The sequence below is a fragment of the Streptopelia decaocto genome (genome assembly GCF_964273445.1).
Source record: "Streptopelia decaocto genome assembly, chromosome: 4".
Classification (NCBI taxonomy): Eukaryota; Metazoa; Chordata; class Aves; order Columbiformes; family Columbidae; genus Streptopelia; species Streptopelia decaocto.
This window is the reverse complement of record NC_138658.1, coordinates 6,579,855-6,599,886: the sequence shown is the minus strand read 5'-3', so window position 1 is coordinate 6,599,886 and position 20,032 is coordinate 6,579,855. Positions and strand designations below refer to the sequence as shown.

General features: G+C 38.1%; 2 protein-coding genes across 3 annotated transcripts in view; one reads left to right on the top strand and one right to left on the bottom strand.

Annotated features, from left to right (window-relative positions):
* Positions 1 to 1,062, bottom strand: part of AIMP1 (aminoacyl tRNA synthetase complex interacting multifunctional protein 1) — a 29,063-nt gene extending 28,001 nt beyond the window's left edge. Inside the window, exon 1 of the mRNA XM_082050418.1 lies at positions 943 to 1,062. Within this exon, the coding sequence (XP_081906544.1) occupies positions 943 to 944 (2 nt within the window). The 5' untranslated portion in view covers positions 945 to 1,062. The remainder of the gene's footprint in view (positions 1 to 942) is intronic.
* Positions 1,063 to 1,252: 190 nt separating this feature from the next.
* The window catches only part of TBCK (TBC1 domain containing kinase), a 93,759-nt gene continuing 74,979 nt past the window's right edge, over positions 1,253 to 20,032 (top strand). The window contains exons 1-4 of one of the 2 annotated variants that reach the window (XM_082050344.1): positions 1,253 to 1,377; positions 1,649 to 1,741; positions 5,345 to 5,579; positions 7,989 to 8,061. In XM_082050344.1, the coding sequence (XP_081906470.1) occupies positions 5,387 to 5,579; positions 7,989 to 8,061 (266 nt within the window). In that variant the 5' untranslated portion in view covers positions 1,253 to 1,377; positions 1,649 to 1,741; positions 5,345 to 5,386. Of the gene's footprint in view, positions 1,378 to 1,648; positions 1,742 to 4,259; positions 4,383 to 5,344; positions 5,580 to 7,988; positions 8,062 to 20,032 lie in introns of those variants that run through there. The other variant, XM_082050345.1, reaches the window with a different exon arrangement.

Sequence of the window (20,032 nt, the reverse complement as noted above, 5' to 3'; positions counted from 1 at the left end):
ATTTTTTAACAATGGATACTATTGAAAGGGCTAATGCCTTAGAATTGACTAAAAGATAGAACTTAAGCAAATCTTATAAAATAGTAAAGTGGAGTGGTTTGGGGTTGTTTTTTTGTTTAGCCATGGACTTGTAAGAGGAATGCAACAACTTATAAGCTCATCCCAGTTATCCAGTCCATGCATCCCTGTACAGAATATGTGCTGTATGTTAAATCTTACAATTATCTCTACTGAGAATAGACCAAATGCTTAGTTATACTGGTTTGCACTTATGGACTTCTTTGCAAAAGCATAATGAACATACATACCCCTTACCAAAGCTGAGACAGCATCTACTTTTCAATTAGTAACAGTCATTCCTATGCAAAGCTCAGTAGATACTCCACGCCTGTACACTCCAGGCTGTTAGAGCATTTTCTTCCAACAGACCACCACTATGCCACTTCAAAATATCATTTCAGTCGATGGGCTGAATTAAAGAACACAATTGATTTCGGCAGAGCCACTTCACCTGCACACTTTCTCCCTGCAAAGTGTGGTATCTATATTTGCAATGCCACCCTACAGCTGCAGCGCGCATTGAGCCCCGTGATTAAATCTCTTATATAGATTAAACAACATGGAATATAACGCCGTCTCCTCTAATTCGAGACACTCTTCCTACACCTCCGCTGCGGGGCAGTTCCCCTTTAAGGGACGACAGCGGCGTCCCGACCACAGCGCCGAGTCCGCAGGGAACCCCCGCCCCGGGACACACCGACAGGCCCTGCCGGGCTCCGCCTGCCCGCCCCGGCCTGGCCCATGGGGCCGCCCTGGGCTATTAGACCGCCATGACACAGCCCCCCAGCAGCGAGGGACAACCGAATGAAGCTGTGAGGGCGCCGAGGGGGGCGAAGCCGCCGCCCCGTGTTAGAACCGGGCGGGCCCCGCCGAGAGACTCACATGAACCGAGCGGCCGCCACACGCCTCCGTCCGCTGAGGGGAAAGGACCCTCTCCGGGCTGCCCAGGCGAGCGCCTAAGGTTTATGAGGGGGCGCCTGGGAAAGCCTCACTAACCCCGGCGAACGTTCTCTTTAAGACTAAGGCGTTCTGAGAGTATAGAGTATACACACGCACAGAGACACGGTGAGGGGCGGGGGAAGATTGTTTTGCTTTGTTTTTTTAAAAAAAGACCCAAACAACAAGAAACTTCAGGCGTTACGGAAGACGACTCTGTGCCAGGGTCCTACCGGCGTCCGGCGGGCTGTAGTGACAGCGCGACGAGGGGAGGGCGACGGTGAGCGGGCGGGGGCGCTGGCAGGTTCCCCCGAACCGGCCCCGTTCCTTCCCCTTCGTCCGGATCCCCCGCCGAGGGACGCCCCCGCCGGTGGCCTTTGGGTAGCGGAGGGGCTGAGGGAGCGGCCGGCCCGGCGGGAGCGGGGCGGGGGCGCGGGGCGAGCGCTCCCCGGCAGCGCCGTGAGGGGCGCGGGGCCGGTTGGCGCCGTTTTGGGCTCTGGGTGTGAGCGCCGGCCTGGGCCTGGAGCCTCAGGGCTGGGGGGCTGTGGCGAGCGCCCTTATGGGGCCTTACAGCTCACCGGGGTTGCCCGGGGCTACCGGCATTTCTAGCAGTCATTTAGCAAGTGGTTTAAAACTGATTTATCTTTTCTAGGTTTAATTATTGAACAAATGATAGCAAACCCCCATCCTTGTGTGCGCAGCAGAACAGGCAGACAGGCTATAATCAAAAGACACTGATAAACAGGTAAAAGAAATAACAGGTTTATAAAATAAATAGCACTAAAAATCTATCGTGGTCTATCAAAATTAGGTTGTATGTTTTCTTCATGCTATCCAAGTGCTGTTTTTTTCCACTAGCTAAATGTTCTACCTGCAGATATTAAACTTGAGATGTCCTTAAGTGTCACGGACTTTTCTGCCTGACTTTCAAAGGAGCAGCATTTTAGTCTATGTAGTAACATTGTAAATGCTCCAGACAACACCAGTAACTCTTCTTATGCAAATACCTACATATAATACAGAAGTTTTCATGTATACATGACAAATTTTTCCAAATACTACTGAGACACAGTATTTTTTAATCTTTGCTGATGCTTATATTTCATTTGAGTTAAATGGTGCCTCAATATCCCTACATTAGTATGGAAAGGAATTACTATTTAGCATTTTCAGTAAGTAACATTTTTTGTCAGTTACCTGTGCCAAAACCACCATTATACCTGTCTTTTTTTTTTTTTTTTTTTTTTTTTTCCCAAATCTGTGTATTCATTGAAGACAAAATAATTATATTGGAGCCTTGTCAAAATCTGGTTTGCATTTTTTGTTTATCTTTAGTAATGGTATTATAATGAAAATTTTGGCACACTTATTTATTCTATCTGTTGCTGAAGTGATGTAGCTGGAGTCTGAAGCAAAGTGTTTCTTTTCTGCACTGAATTTATTAGTTTGGACAGAATAACAATGTTAATTTTTTCTTTTTTAACTTTCTTTTGTTTCTTTTTTAACTATGCCTTATGTGTGCATGGTCTGTAATTATCTGCACGTGACTCCATAGCTATTCTGTATTTATAGGTAGAATACTTCTTACTTCAATTAATGTTACAGAAGTTAGGAAATTTTGTAGAAGTGGATGTTTTAATGTTATGCCAAGGGGGGAAACATTTGGTTAAATACAATACTGCTTATATTTAGATTTCTAAGAAATCTTATGAAATGTCTGTAGTACAAGTGGTGTTTATAGTAGATGTTTACTGCAGATAAAAAAGATTTGTAAGGTGAACTAAATGTAATTCACAGTCCCCCCACACTCTGCATAAATTAAGCTGATAAGTTAATATTTTTTTAGTATTATGAAGTGACTGTGTCTCAGCTCATTATTGTGATTGTCCTAACAAGCTCTTATGTATTTTCTGTGGTCCATTCCATAAGAATCAGAATTCAGCTTTTCTTCAGTTACTCTTATGCATTTTCATAAACTTTAGGAATAGCTGAGTGACAGTGGACAGCGGGAAAGAAATCACACAGTGGTTTTTTGTGAAGTACAAACACTAGCTAAAACTACACCTTTTATTTCAGTTACTTTATCAAATTAGTAATTGCTATAGTTGCAAGAGGAATGTTTCAAGACTTAAGAGCAGAAGGTATTTTGTGAAATGATTTATTCTTATGAAATGGGCTGCTTTGTTGAAAATACTGTGATTTAATGGAAAACAATGTAAGCACAGGATGTTTAGGCCACCTGCTCTCCTGAAATTTTTCTCAATTGCTTTGATTCAGTACCCATACTGATTATAATTTAAGTTTTAATTCTGAAAAGCTGCCTTCATTAGGTAAGTGATGTTTACACCTGAATACTCAGGAGGCATTTAAATAACTAGCAGTTTCAAATTACTAATGGATGTTAGCACACAGTTAGTTGTCTTTATTTCTGTCTTTAAATCTGCAGTTGTCTAGTTGAAAGAATTGCAGGTGGTCTAATTCATCCTTGTAGGCCAAGAAAAGTTTAATCTCTTGAAGTGCTTATTGAATTGATGATATTTAACAATTCTTTTTATTAAAATTCCTTTCTAAATGTCAGCTGAATGTAGATACAATGTATTAGAGAAGCATTATGTACCAGATATTTTTTCTACAGTAAAAATGAAAACATTCATCATCTGAGCAAATATGTTGTACACTACATATTTAACGTCTTAGAGACATAATGCATCTTGCTGCTTGGCATAATTTTACTCAACTTCCCCTCAACTCTGATTGTTTTAACTTTATTTTTTTATTGAAGAGCAATTATTAGAGGACTGTTACGTCAAGAAAGACTATAATTCATTCTCTAAATGAAGACCCTTTTCTTTAGGGTTAATATTTTCTTTCTGAGGCCGGGTAGTTCATTTGGCAGACTTGATGCTTTTTACAGGAATATGGGTCATGTTATAAACACACCGTTAAAGCTTTCCCATTGGAACTCACTGCATGCCAATAAATCCTTGTGTTTGCACTCAGTCCAATTTATGTCTTTCCAATGGAATATTTTAACTGTATATTGCATTGTTGGCATCCTAAAATAAATCACTTCAAAAAATACTAAATATCCAAGAGATATGAAAGCATTGTATCTTTACAAAGAAGGGTTTCAATACAAAAATACTACTATAAAAACTCTGATGTTCAGTGTTGTTTTGTATTTATTTTCTTCCTTTTTTAAGTTTTATTCCTTAATGCTATGCATTCAAATTGAATATGATGATATATATTAGAATTTAAATGTGTGTCCGTGTTTCTTCAGGGGAAAACAAAACAAAAAAAACCAACAAACAACAACAACAACAAAACCCTACAAAAACAAACAAAAACAAAAAACAACCCCAAAACATGAATGAGAGCAGCAGGTCAGTGTTTGCTGAAAGAATGATTAAAAAGTAGCACTCAGCTTCCTTAGTGCTCTGCATAATCTTCTACTTCGTTTTTGTTTCACAAAGCCCCTAAGGTGTTAAAAAATTATTACGTCTTGTTTGAAAGAATTATGTTGGTTTTATAATTTAGTCTTTTCATATTCTATTATGGGCTTGAAATCCTGAGGGTTCTTCTTCTTTTCCTGGATCAACTGCATCTCTGTTTCTGCTCTTAAGAGCTTGTAGTTGCAATTCTGTGGCTGACAAGAGAGTTGCGTGTGCTTTCCACATCAGTGGACTATTTCTGTTGATTGTATGTGCAGATGCCGCCGGACTCTGTGCCATAATGTCTCTGAAGTGAGCTGGATGGTGCTTTTCTGCATAGGCTTGTTAATGAAGCTTTTATTGTTCTGCGGCCTCTTGCCCCATGTTAAGTGGAAGTGCCATCTACTTCACCATCACAACTTCTGAACTAGAGCTCACTTAAAAGCAAATAATACTGGCCTTTTTATCTGTTTGTATATGTAACCTGATATACAAGTATGTGTATGGTTTATCACTAAATCTGGATTTGTGGTCTGCTGATACACGGTGGTATTTTAGAAGAAGTTTTTTCTGTTTGGTGCCTTTACTTTTTTTTTAGTAAATCAACAACTATATTGCAGTAGTCGTCTGAGTATTGTCTGTATCAAAGTACTTATCTGCTCCTAAAAACCTTTTATTTAATTATAAAATCTGTGCTTAAAACTATCACTATATTTTAATCTTGAGGTGTAGTGTTATCATGCAGCAGCACTGTATTATTATTACTTTGTGTTCATTACGCAAAAACTTCCCTTTTCCCATAACAGAGAAAAAAAGCCATTTTAATTGCATTCTTTAGTAAACACCTAGTAAGCTGAGTCACAAGAATCTATATATTTTACAGATATATTTTTACTCTGTGTTTTTATTTAAAGGAACGCTAATTTCTCTGAAGGGCTTAAGATTGTGCGAAGAAGATGTTTCCTTTAAAAGACACTGAGATGGGTGCCTCCACTTTTTTCGCCTCAGCTCTGCCACATGATGTCTGTGGAAGTAACGGCCTTCCTCTCACACCCAACTCCATCAAAATTTTGGGGAGATTTCAAATCCTTAAAACAATCACCCATCCCAGGCTTTGCCAGTACGTTGACATTACCCGAGGTAAACATGGTGAGTATGTGTTTAAAAAGGTAATTTTATGTGTGCTTACAGTTATGCTTTTTTGACAACATATCTAAAGGTGACTGAGCAGAATATTGCCTTTATAGCACCAGAAGGTGGCTGTTTTCAGTCTCAAAATGGCTCTATGCCTTTGCTGTGACTGGAAGTACTGGTGCTTTTGTTTTTTCTCTGCAGAGTCAAGGCAGAGGTCAGTTGTCTGTCCTCTTTTGTGATATGCTGATAAAAGCCAAGAACTTTCTTCTTTTTATACCTTGCTGCAAAATTCTTGTAACCGCTTACTGTGCCATATCTTTGTGGGGGACATGGAAATACATGTATTTTTGACGCTGAGCTCCTACACCTGTGTTCTAAAGTTGTGAACATTTCACATGATGTTTAGGTTTCTTGTACTTGATTTGCAGTTGTTCTCATTGTCTCAGTCGTCTCGTGTCTTGGCTGCAGGCTTTCCTTATTATTTGTTTTTATTCTAGCTCTTTAAGATCTCTCCCACTAACTACTACTTTATTCTGGTACAGATATGAGGGTTTTTTTAGTAACTGTTCTCACACTTATTGTTAGTTTAGATAAGGCTTCAGTTGTTTTTTCCTGCTCCAGATGATCTTATTCTGTTGCAAGCTCAACAGGACTACAGCACTTAATTTACGCAAAAAGGCTGCAACATCTGTGACAATTGAAGCGGTTGCCAGCTTTAACTTTTAAATCAGCAATGTTCCCATATGAAAGTGCATTGTATGTATTTGTTTGAATATCTACAGTAAAACAAGTAATATTTTTCTTGTTTAGAATGCAATATGATAGGATGTTTCAGATTTTTAGAAAATGAGGATGTTGCTCACTCCAAATGCTGAAGTATTCCATGGGGTAGGTTTTTAGTATGTTTTCATTTGCTCTCAAACTTGTAAATTTTTCATTTTCTGCAGTCAGGAGATCTAGAAACTTTATTCGTTTTCATCTTGGTTTTGCTAGTACCTCTTGAAATAGAAACTGGTATTTTCTTGCACTACGGTTTGGGATGAAAGCTTAAGAAACATTACCTAACATAACATTTATTATATAAAATATATGGTTAAATAGGAAAACATGGCATTTTTGATAATGAAGAGTCAATGAAATGAAGGTTTATGAGTGTGTATAAACATGAAGGAGAAAATATCTCCTGGTAATTGAAATAACTTGAAGGATGGCAAATAAAATCTCTAACCTTGTAGTCAGGAGACTGTTCTGTTTCTGGTTGTTAGAATAGCAGTTAATCACTTTCAAATAATGTGGCAAATTTTATCATTCTGATACTGATGGTGTTTTTCACTTGTCAAGCATAGCGATTTAATGTTATTTTTCTTGCAAATGTCACTTTCTACCCTCACAGAGAAATATGAAAGCAGACTAGGAAAACAAAAAGAATAGATGTATGTGTTACCTCCAAAGACCTCAAAAGAGGAATATATAAGTAATAGAAAAACATTCAAACTGATTTTTTTCTTGTAAAACTAAACCATGTGTAAATCTTTGCTAGTATTGTAGAAGGCAATCCTAGTTTTTTTTTTCATCCAAAGAAACCTTAAGTGGTCCTTGATTTCAAAGAGGAGAAACAAAGAGTTAAGTAACAAGCATTCCAGGTTTAATGTGATGTCTTGTGTTCTTCAAAGTATTTTCTACCTTTATCTTACTCTAACAGTAAAAATATGTTTGAAATAGATTAGTTTGATTGGGTTTTGAATCTGAACATTCACCACTAGCTGTTCTACAAGTAGTGGAAGTAGCAAAGCCTGGCTTCTTTAGGAGTTATCTCACACCCCCATGTAACATTGTCTTTTCCTATTGCATAATCGCTGTCTTCAGTGCAACAAGTGTTTTGTCTTTACTCTGTGTTCAGAGCCAGCCCATCAATCTTCAGAATGTGTTGGACCCCTGCAAGTCCTATTGCTTTTTGTTGGGTAAGAGGTTCTAGAGCTAGTAATGTGCTAGTTGGCCCCTCAGGACTGAAACTTCTGTTCTTGCTTTGAGTCCCTTTTCTCAAAGCTGGTGTTACTTTGAGTACTCAGCCCAGCCACATGTTTCTGCAAATTTGTAGATTCTTATCTTATTTGATACTCCTACTCTTAAGTCAAATCTGACTGACATTACCTGAGATGTTCAACATTTATAGGAGCTTACTGGATGGACGGATTGACAGTTCTTTGCATGAGGAAACAGGAAGAGTTAATCTGCTGTATCTTGTAAATTAAAATGATGTGATATCCAGAAGTTGTACATCTTTAACATTTAATTCTATGTAATTTTCCATACAATATATGTCAAAATAACATTTGCCAAATACATAGACTGAGAAGTCTTTACTGCCATTGGCTCATTCTAGTCCTCTTACACGTTTGTGGTTTTGTTTTTGTTTTTGATTAGAGAGACTGGTTGTGGCAGCTGAGCACTGTGAAAGGAGTCTGGAAGATTTGCTACGAGAAAGAAAGCCAGTCAGGTAAGGTGGCAAGCTAAGCCTACATCCACTCACCATAATGTCACATATCATCTGTGGCAAAGTCCCAGACCTTTTTTAAACTGGTACTGGTTTATATAAATTTTATTCTGTTTAAGTTTAAGTTGAAGACATTTTTTATCAGACAAACACGAGCCTGAAAGGTGAGTACTTACTGCCGCATGATTCTAAAAGCTAGAAGGGTTATGGGGAACTTGCTTACAACTGAAATACATTGTAACTCATAAAATCCTGTTTGTCTTGTAACAGTGGTTTTGGGTTTTCTTCTTAAAAATAAAATCAGACCTATGACAGGGTAAGTATCTTCTTAAGAATTAATTTGAAGATTGTATGGGTACCAGATGATGAAATACAACCTTTACTAAATAGGACAGAATTTGTTTTTTGTTTTTCATGTGTGGAAATGTATTAATTTCTTAATAAGAAAGTGGACAGGATGTCAGATACATATGCCAGGGTGCTAGTAAGTGATTTGAATTTGGGTTAGTATAGTCCCTTCAGCAAGGCTTTGGTCAAAACGAAGTCCAAAGGCTGGATGTCAAGAATATTTGTTTTCATATTAGGATGTATAGAATAGCTGAGCTGTATTTTTAAAGCAGCAAATTAACAAAATCCCCATCATTGTTACTAAAAGCATTAACTGTAATTTTTAAGTCTATCACTGTTACCTTTGGAGTAAAGAAGTGGTTTCTTGTCCTAAAGAATATGTAATACATAACATGTGAAAAGTGGAAGAAGATAAACATTATTTTCATTTGGGATAGCAAGGGATTGTAGGCTAACTGCTTGTTTCCAGAATGTGCAAATACATAAATATAAAACATATTTAGATATCCGAAGTATCTTCATTCTAGTTTTTGAAAATTTTGTAGCAAGCATTAGGTTTCATCTCTCTTGATATTCATCCAAGCACAGAGATGATGATTACTCAGTAAAATAATGGACAACTTTTTATGTGTCTTCCTGGTTAGCAGCCGTTAAACATTAGGCATCTCAGGTGGGTTGCGTTTGATAAGATACTATCCGGATAGTCTTCCTGTGACTCATCCCAAATTGAATTTGTATAAAGTGAATAATACTGGATCTGTAGCCTTTTGAGCCTCACAGCTCCTAAATAGGATGCTAGGTGTGTCGTCTGGCACAGATAAATCTAAAATAAATCTAAATGCAAAATGCCCTGTGCCCTGTGTGTTAGCTTTCTGAGAATTTAAGCTTGTATGACTATGTGTTGCAGAGGGCTATAGCTTGAGGAATGTTAGGCAAATATGGCTTCCATTTTTTCTTAAGATAGAGAGAGATATTTAGGTGTAAAGGGCTTCTCCTGTGTGAGATGTATATTAAAGCCCTTCATAGTTTTGCACCAGGTTCCTATTGTGCAAAGTTCCAGAAATAGTTAAAGCATCAGAAGCTCTTTTCTTTCCTTTTTCATTCAGTTCTGACACTGTTCTTTGAACACATGTATCTCAGTGTCAGATGAGAAGCAGCCCAGGCCGTCTGGTGCCTCTTGACTGTTTCTGAAAAAGCGTGCATGTAGCTATTTTAATTTGCTTTGAATTGCTTCGTCCAGTATACTTAAGTAGATTTTCTGACAACCTCAATTGCAATTTAATCCTGCAGCCTTACAATTGCAAGGGGAAAGTTGTCCTTTTCTGAGGGGTAGGAAATTTGTATTTCTCTGTCATAATTCTATAAACAAAACTTTTTCAAATAACTTTTGCGGTCTGTATGTGCATCCGTTAATGCCTGTCTATGCTATGTGGCGTCCAGAAATATTTTTGAGACCTTTTGAGATAGTTTGCTAAGGTGTGCAACTTTGTTTTTTTGACATGCTGAGAGAAGTTACTTAGTTTGTAACGGTTACCTCAGCTATTATATTTGGGCTGTGGCTCTGTGGAGAGTAGATGCATAAAGCCTGGCTTTATTTTTTCCTCTTGAATTGAGAAAGTTTTTACTAAAATAAGTTATTCTACTATCTGATCTTTCTTTTAATGAGCCAATTGGGATTTCTTCAGGAAGCTGTAACACCTGAGGTATAGGGCTAAAATATAGCCTGTGTGTATATTCATAACTTTAAGAGACATTAGTGGTTTGTCTACTGTAAATTACAGCTTTTGCAGTAGTAGCTAAAAGATGAATTATGTTCACTTCAAATGAAGTTTCTTGCAAGAGCGACATTTTCCCTTTACTTCTATTGTTTTAAATGAAAACAGACATTTTTGGTTCTTATTTGAGACCCATAGATTTCCAGAAATAATTTGGATGGATCAATTCCCAGTTATAGGTTACATGATCTGTCTATATCAATTACCTTTGGAGGGAAGTATTTGGCTTTTTCCATGTATTCTGTTGTATTGGTCAATGATAGCATAGCTGGTTACGCATCCAGAGTTGGTGTATATGCTATTGCAATTAATTTTATAAACTGTTTATGGAATGTGAGAAGCTGCCCTTCTGGTTTCTAGATTAATTTTCCTTATACTTGCCAGTAACCTAAGTCCTTTGCACCTGTACCACAAGCTGATGTAAAATCAGCAGGAAATCTTCTATTATGTTAGTGCTGAAATTCAAGACATTACATTATGGACTGTCTGTCTTCCCATACATACTGGAAGGCAGGCCATACAGCTGTTTGGTAGTTATTTGCAGTTAATCTTTCCTGAAGTCATGCATCAAGTGTAGCATACATTTCTTAATGTATGAATTAGATTGAAAAAAGAAATGTAGCGGAGTTCTTTGTTCAATTAACCTGAGCATTTCACCAAGTGTTCTATTTCTAATGAATGGGTTGCGCATAGGGGCAGAATACTGGAAATAGGAGTTTTAACCATTTACCTTATCTGCTGTGTCACAGTGCAGTAAGTTGTTTTACTGGGTATGCCAGCAGAATTTTTCTAGAAATTGGATTTGTAGTATATTCAATAACTCATCCATTGCCTAACAATACTGTGACAGCAGTTTCTAGGAATTACAAAGTTAACATGCTCAACTTCCCTTTCAAAGAGTGATGCAAATAAGTGTTTGGTAATTTATGGCCAGATTATCTTCTCATTTGAGTGATGCATATTTAGGATCTTAGAAGGAGCTGCTGTTAGAACTCTATGAGGTAAATTTCAAGAACTCTCAAGTGGATGAAATGAGTTGACTCTTTGCAATTCTTACTATAGGTAAACAGATGCAGAAATGAAATTTAATGTAGTTCTTTAGTGTTTTCTGTGTTTTATTCAGGGTATAGACATGTAGACATCATAACTTCAATTAATGCTTCTAAGAGTGACATTAATTCCAATTTTCTTTACTATACTTCTACAGGGCATCACAGTAAGAGCAGGGGAGCTCTTGTGGCATTGTGTGCCACAGGGAACTCAGGCTGCAACTATGGATAAGAGTTTTAGGATAGGATAGAACAAGAATTTTAGGCATTGATGTCCTGTTGTTTTTACCAGACCAGTCTCCATTGTCTTCTCTGTGAGAGATTGTAGTCTGGGCCATTATTTCCTCTTTGATTATTCCTGCTTTGTTGTCCTCTTTGTTGTTACTATGAGTCAGAGAAAGTATGCACTTTATTTTGTTTTATAACAGTCACATCAGTGTAAAATCAGCTCTCTGAAGAATGTATAGGAATCAGTTAAATTTTTAAAGGGGTAGGAATATATGTACATAGTCAAGCAAAAATACTAAATACCTGATTTAAGCTCGTAATAGTTTACTGCTGTTCAGAGATTTGAAAATGTGTCTCAGTCTGGCTGACTTCCTTGTGTCTTCTTGCACATGCAAGGATTTTTTTTCTTAGGAATGAATTGAAAATAAGTCACAAAACATTATGGTGGTAGAAGTTTTGTACTTCAGTAGTCTGACTTAGGGTAGTTCTCGCGTTTGTGGCAGTCAAAATTTTACTAGATTTTCAAAGTTGGTATTTTTTTTAGCGTTGTTGGTACCACAGACCAGAATGTAAGATGTGAATTTGTTTTTAAGGTTCTCCATCTTTTAAACACATTTACAACTATTCCTTTGGGATACCTTTTCCAGACAGTGCTAAAGGAGTTATTTTCTCTGCTCCTGTGTTGTTATGATAGGAGTTGAGCTTTTCCTTTTGTGTCACGCTTGAAGTGTGTTTCTTCTTTGAAGAAGTCGGTCTGCACTTGTATTCATAATAATAAAAACGCCAGCAAATACTGACATTCAGCAGACGTTTGGCACCTACAGGAGAGTTTCTGGATTGGTCTTCAATTCGTGGCTTGGGCAGTCTAAGCCTACTCCTTTCCTCAATAAAATACAGTTGTCATATGTTTTGAAAGTCATGGTTTTGCAAAATTCCCAGTGAACCATCAGAGATACAAGGTATAGTTTGTTATACATGGGACATTTGATGGGAAGCAGACTGTGCAGCTGTTTACTAGTTTGGAGAAAACATGATCTGACCGATTCAGATGAGTGCATTTTATTTGCCTATATTAAAGAGTTGTCTGCTTACTGATTGGATTAGATTTCTTTATGCCATCCTTGCTGTTAATGCGCTTTTGGCAAACTCAAAGTGAAACTACGGTATAGAAGAGGTTATTAGATGGGGGAAAAAAGCAATTATTGAGTAGCCAGGGATTCATCAAAAATATTGTGAGACAGGTGAAAGTCATCAAAAGACTGAAGTTTTTACATGATTTGACTCAAAGAGCTGCATATTGAGCTGCACTTCAAGGGCTGAGTGTATTCTGCTTTGAATCAAGTCTGTTAGAATTTCACATGAGAAATCCATATGTCATAATGAGGCTGCATTTAGCAAGGATAAATGATGAGGCACTAAAATGAAGTAGTGTTAATAAACAAACGTAGAATTATTTTATTTTCCTAAGCATGTGTGAGAGTCTATAGTTTGGGCATTTAGGGTCTGTAGAGTTTTGCCTTTTCTTGCCAATGCTTTACTTCCAAAGCTATGATGAAAGATCAGCCGTTAGTCCAGACTTGTTTATATATCATTCAATGATGCTTTTCTTCATGTAGAAGTATTTATTTCCATAAGTAATTTGTAGTCTGACTTCAAATCTTCCTGCAGCATTCCTTTTAGCATAGGTTGTCTCCTCTGACTGCCTTTCCCCTCACAATGAGAAAACAATTGTTTGGAATGGAAAAGGGATATGGCTTTCGTGAGGCAGTCAAGGTGAACATTATTGCTCTTCATGTCTGAGTGACCTTTCTAGGTACAGAACCAAATTTTTTGCTTGTGTAAGTTGGCTGCACTGTACAATGGCAGCACAAAGACAGCTTGGAACACAGGTCCACGTCTCCCTTACATGTGAAACGTAACAGTGAGTGCACATTGTTTCTTATCTTCCTCTCTTCCAGGAAAAAAGAAAGCAGAGTAATCCTACTCTTTGAGATTATAATAGTCTCTGCATCATGCTATTAAAAAGTAGATGTGATAGCTTTATACAACATAAAGTCTGTAGATGTGGAAAAAGTGTGTAATTATGTTTCAGCATTTTGCTCTACTGTGCTTTTTCTGTAGTTGCTTGTAGACACTTCATGCAGATTTCCGTGCTAAAAGCAGTATTAAGGATCTTGAGCGGAAGATGAGTTATGCTAAGTTAATTGGGAACAAAAGCAGTGGAGAGTTTTGAGTTTTCAGTATCTTGTGAAACAGGATGTTGAGGTTCTCTCGAACAGACCAGACGCAATCCTCAGCAGGAGGGTGGCTTCGTTCTGCTGAGATATTTCTACACAGAGCTGTGTAAGGATCAGTGTTAAAATTCCATTCTGCATAAATAAGCAAACTACTACTAATGAGCTAATGGCTGAAAAACCAAATGTCAAATTTGTACTGTGCAAATCTAACCGGATTTAAGCCACATCATTAATCTTAATGTTGATTTATTATAGTTGTGTTTAGAATAAAATTGTCTGTAGACTTGCAAGAACAAGATGTGGTTAGTATATGGTTATTCTAACTTAGTACAGTGTTTGGCACTTCATCCTGCTTTTAGGAAGGAAAAAAAGTCAGAGCTAACACTCATTAAACTTGCTATACAGTGTGTACTTCTAAAAATGGATTGTAATTTTAAAGAGCATGTTCTTACATTTGGAACTACTGAGCAATGTCTTCAGGGGAGCTCTTGTCACTAATTAGGGATCAGACAGTCAGTCTATTTAGATGCATTGATATGCTTGCAAACATCTCTAACGTCATTGTGGTTTGAGATAATTTCTTCTGTGCGTATGGATGTTCTCTCCTTGGGCTCAAGCTCCTTATTTTACGATGCACACAGACCCAGACTTGTGCCTTCACTCCAAGCCAACTGCTTTCCTACCTAGAAGCTGTATTAGTCCCATACTGTCCCTACATCAGTGTTGTGTCAGCCTTGAAATTATAGATTTATAGAACATAATGTTACAGGAAATGTTGTGTAGCATCTTTTTTCCCCACCCTACAATTTTGTGGGCACCGTGTCATGAGGACAGCACTAAGCTCATTAAATTGCTTGACTCCTGAACCAAAAGGACCTTCAGTTGGACAGATACATGTGCTGACAAAAGGAACTTGGATTGGGATTCAATATATGGGTTTACAGCTAGGTAGATACCAGGGAATTGGAGACTGCTGTGATAGGAGTGTTTAGAAGGCTGGCAGATCAGGCCAGATCAGGTTTAAAACTATTAATTTCATTCATTAACATCACAGACCTTGCTAAAGGTAAACTCATGGACATTATTAATCATCACTGTGTACAAAAACTGTTAGTCTTTAAGACATTGTAAATTAGCTCTGAGTATACAATACCATGTAGCTGGTGATGTACAGTTAACAGTGGTAGCTGTAATCAGGCTTGAGAGCTTATTAAGTGAAGTAAGAACTGGTGTGGACTGATCTTTCTTCTACTATTATCTACTGCCTGATATTTTTATGTTACCACCACTCTGCAGCCCCCACAAGGGCTGGTCTCTTGTACACCCAGCAGGGCTTGTTTTGGTTTATGTTTTACCAGTTATCCTCTGTGTGTATTTGGGAGTATGTCCTGCATGTTTACAGTCTGCCTCTCTTGTCCTTTTGTCTGGCAACTTTTGTTATGTGGTTTTCTCCTACATGCAACTATGTCCATCTCTGTTTGCCCTTTTGGTGATCACATTTGTCGTATCACTTCCAGGGAAGTTTAATATTAATTATATGCTGATTAATCCATTCCTAATTTATAGTTATAGGCATCTGCATTAGCTACACTTAAGTTTATTGTTACCTCTCCTGATAGGTGTTTCCTGCCTGCTGTGATGACGCATACTGGGATATAGATCAAAGCGATGCACATCTAATTCCTTTTGGAATACTGGTTGTTAGCTATGAAATTCCTAACAGCACCATTGCTTATTGGCCTAGTTGCAAAGTCCCTTTGATCACCTGTGTTTGCAGACTGTTCTTCTCTTGGAACTTTCTGCTCTGTTTCACTTTTGAATAGCATCTGTACTGTTGATATAGGGATCCAGATTTTTTGAGCCAACTACTAAAGAGTACCTAAGTATGGCTTTTAACCATAGATATTTAGAATTTTTTGTTTGTTAAAAGAATACTGTTGCAAAGTCTACTGATTTACAGGAATGCCTGGGTTTAGAAGAGCTGTGCACTGTTGCAGCTTTTATTTATAGCCTTAAAAATTCTGTTGCACCTTTATAAAATGGGGGAGAGGTCAGAGTGTTAATTAGGAATGTGGCTTGTTGCTAATGCTTAATCCTCTGATGCAGAGATGCCTAAAGTGCAGTCTTTATCTCAAAGGCTGAGAAATTAGTAGAGAGATTGCTTTTGTGTGGTTTTATGAAGTTCTAGGTGCCTTTCCTGCTGGTAACTCATAAAAAATGAAAGCATGCTCAGTTGTCATTCCTACTAATATCTGTACTTAGTCAGTATAGTGATTATATTTGTTTCTTTGAAATGACTTTCATTTTTTGTAATGTAATTTATTTTTTAAAAAGTGAATTATCTTCTAGTCTTAAATCTGCAGCTACTCTATCAAGAAGTAGCCAACAAGACTGCCCTGCTCCTTTTTTTTTTAATAACTGGCAGTGCTTCACAGAACTGGAGGAATTAATAACAAAAAGTCAATCCTGTCTGGCTGCAAGGACGGCTTTACTTACTGTTAGCTAGTCAGGATTTCTACATCTGTCAGTTCAGTTTGTACTGCCACACAGCTGCAATAATGTGAACTGCATTAATAGCTGCACTTCATTTTCAGCTTTTCTTTTAAAAGATTTAATTTATCAAATTCTTCATGAGATTTTTCTAATTCACCTGGGGCACCACGGGAAGAATGAGAGAATCCGTGTCCTTGTCTAATGAAGTTAGGGACCCATCACTTCTGTTGCAGTGGGAAGAAGCATGGCTAACATTAAGCAAAACTCTATTCTCATGCCATAGATACAGGTCTTCCTTAACATAAAGTAAAATATGCAGTTGTCCATTGTAACCTTAAATGGGAGAAAGCACCCCTATGATCTTACAATGTCTGCTCAATACGTGGCCCTCAGTTGCAGTAGGGCAAGAGTCCTCTGCCCTGAGAGGCCAACCACATGTTCTCCCTGGTGGGAGAGGCTGTGGACAGCTGCAGCTCAGACTGCTGCCTCTGCTTGTGGCCTCCTGGTGCTGCAGCTGGGAGGGGGCTGCTGCAGGGAGTGCTGGCTGAGATGGGCTTGGTCACAGGGACAGTTTGTAGACTGGCTGTGCTCCCCTTGGCCCACAGTACTAGAGTGTCTTCGTGGAAACCAGGAGCACAGGTCACCTCAGGACAGAATGAAGTAAAAAAACACCTTGGATGTCCTGTACTAAGAGAAGGGACCTTTCTCAGGCTATGCCCGTATTGGCAAGTAATGTGATCCAGTAGGAACAGATGTGTAAAGCAAAGTGTGCTATACATCTTTTAAGGGTGAGGAGTCCATATAGGTCCAGTCTGCTCTGAACCAAATGCCCATTAGCAGCTGCAAGGCAATAGGCAGGTTCTGGATCCTGTGTTCTGGTTCATATAAAAGGGATCCAGTTTGTGTGCTCTGAAACCACTCTGAATCGAGCATGGTAGGAGGAGCTGATCAGGAGGGCATGCTTCAAAGGTACGCTCTGATCCGAACTTAGGTCTTAATGTAGAACTCCTTAAGTTGCTTTGATCTCTCTGTTGCAAACACAAAACTCTAGGTTGCTGTTCTCATTTATTTAGCTTAAATAAAAATCAGTTTTGCATAAGCTGCAGAAAAGCCATGAGCTGATCCTAAGTAAGTAGCTTATGTATCCCCTTTGCTGTTTATCAATGTAACCTGTAAGTAGAGTCAAGTCTCTCCCCTTTTCATCTTAGTTTCTCAGAATTCCTGACAGATATCATTATTTTTCCAAAGATGGAATGCTTACTGTTTCAGTGCAGAGTGAAACAAGGAAAGCTACAAGTTGTGGGATATAGTTCTTGCTTTACTTTATATTCCTAGAATTAGAGGTAAGATGCTGTAAGAAGGTAAGCATGGTTGGTTCTTGGATGAACTGTAGTAAGATGGCATAACATTAACAGCCTTCATGCAAATTCTTAAAATTCTGAACACTTATTCTTGTGCTATTTTCTTGACCATTAGCTACCCTAGAAAACCTTTTTGTGTGTGTGTTTGGTTTTTTTTTAACAGAAAGGTAATTCCTGCTTTCAGTGCAGACTTCCTTCTCCTCATCTGAGGATTCTTGAGTGATAGTCACAAGCTCATATTTAATGTCTGCAGGAACTATTCCTTGGCTGCCTCTTGCACTGAATTATGTGTGTGCGAGAAGATCGTTCTGCTCAGAGAAGCTGAATTCTTAGGGGAGCTCAGTTCTCCAGCATTTAGGTCTTTGAAGAAGAGGAGCTTTGGCTTTTCATGCCCTGAGTGTTTTAAGAATTCTTTTAACTTCTTGTGTACTGGAGTGTGATTTTTGGACTTGTTTTTTTTTTACTTCTCAAACAAAGGGAAAAAAATCTTGGGTTTATTCAGAAGCAGAAGATGTGATGTTGAGAATCCCATTATTACTAACATTTTCTTTCTTAATCACATTCCACAGTAATTCATAATACATAATCTCTGAATTCCGGCAGTATTTTAATGGTTGGGAGCCACTTGCTTTGGTTGCCTGAATATGAAGGCTGGATTTCCAGAATCTCATCTATTTTATTCTCTTCCAGCATAGTGAAGTGGCACATCTATCCAAGCTGAGAGAGGTTCAAAGATAAGGAAGACCCTGGATTGTGCAGTACCTGCTTGGTCTGTGCTTAATTTATATTTGGCTTCCAGACATACCTGAAGTTTGCAAGTTTATGATGAAATATAAAAGCAGACACGTGAATTCTTTCCTCTCTGCTATCAGTAATAATTTGTAGTCTCCATTCAGGTTTAAAGCTCACTAAGGGAAATCTAGGCCTTGGGTTGAGGTTGTTTTTTTTATTATTAACGCTCCAGACACTTTAGTCTTCAGAGATCTGCAGACTTAACATGATGACAATGAAAAATGAGATGAGCATTGGAGACGTGTTTCTTTCCTATACTTGGGCTATTGCTACCGTTCGGTGCCTCTCTGTACAAAATTTCCATCAAATTCTGAGCAGAGAACGTTATTTTGATTTCGTTTTCTAGTGATTTCTGAAATGCCATTTTTCTTCTGCTCTTTAATTTTATCAAAGATGATAAACAACTGGTATAAGCCAAGTTCAGCTGTTTTGCCAGAGTGGCATTTACAAAAGTAATGAAATACTGGAGTTTTTTTTAATGGAGAAAAAAAATGTTTAGCACTGTAAAGCACTGTTACAGTGCTCTGTGTATGCTGCACAAATACGTGTTCTTATAATAATGTTCTTATAATATGCAAACTATTGGCTTTAGGAAAATATTATTTATTTTTTTTAGAGAATGCTTAAAGCAGACTTGTGGATGTTGCCCAATTCATTTATTTCAATGCATACATTTGCTATAAATCAAAGACTATGTAATACAGGAATGAAAGGCCCTGCTGAAGGACTCAACCAAAAGCATTGTTTCCAAATGAAATATCTTTAACTTTTATTCTTGTGAGTAATGTCACTCTAAACAAAAACCTCTTAGAAAGCTTCCTCTTAGTTGTGATATCTCAAGATGTAATGATTCCTCTGCTCACAGTTGAAAGTGTGACAAGACTTTTAGTCTTGTAATGACACTATTGCAGAGTTGCTTCTATGAGCAAATGTCATCAGAATGAAAACTTCAAAATGTCACTGCCATGGTGTTTGCTTCTGAAGGAACCTTGCTGGGACACTCTTCTTCATAGCAGAGAATCTTCAGCCCTAGTAAAACCACAGTTATTTTATAAAGTGGATATAGTGTTACAGCTTTCGATTTATGAGGCCTGAGCTCTGTCTGGTTAAAGCCAGTGGTAGCAGGAGAAAAATCCTCTGTCATCCTATTGAGCAAACCCTGAATGGTATAGCACTTCAGCGCGAAAAGAGGCTACTTCGCTATCCCAAAATAACGTACCTCAAGCACATGAACATTTGTTTTATTAAGACAGAGCTTCAAAAGTACAGTCTAAGGTGGCCCATTGACACATTCTTTCACGTGTACATGGCTGTGCCTTTGATTAAGGAAATGTTTTCCTTCTGGCCTTGGTGTATAGAGGGAAGCTGCACCAAGTTAACTGTAGCAGAATAAAGCAGTTCTGATAATATCCTCCCTTCCACCCCGCTTCGCTTTTTTCCTGGCAAAGGCCATACTAGCGAACTCTGTGCGATATTCCATCTTTTCCTAATGGGAGGAGGCAGAAAAGCAGTGATGAAATTAATCAGCAGTATCCTGTCAGCAAACCTTTGAAAAGAAGTAATTTCGGGTGACTAATGGAAATAGTAGAGACTTGCTGACTTTACAGAATTGCTGCTGAACAAGCAGATGGTACTGTTTATTTTAAGTGTAGTATCGAAAGCTTTGAGTAACTTTCAGAGATTCATTGGGT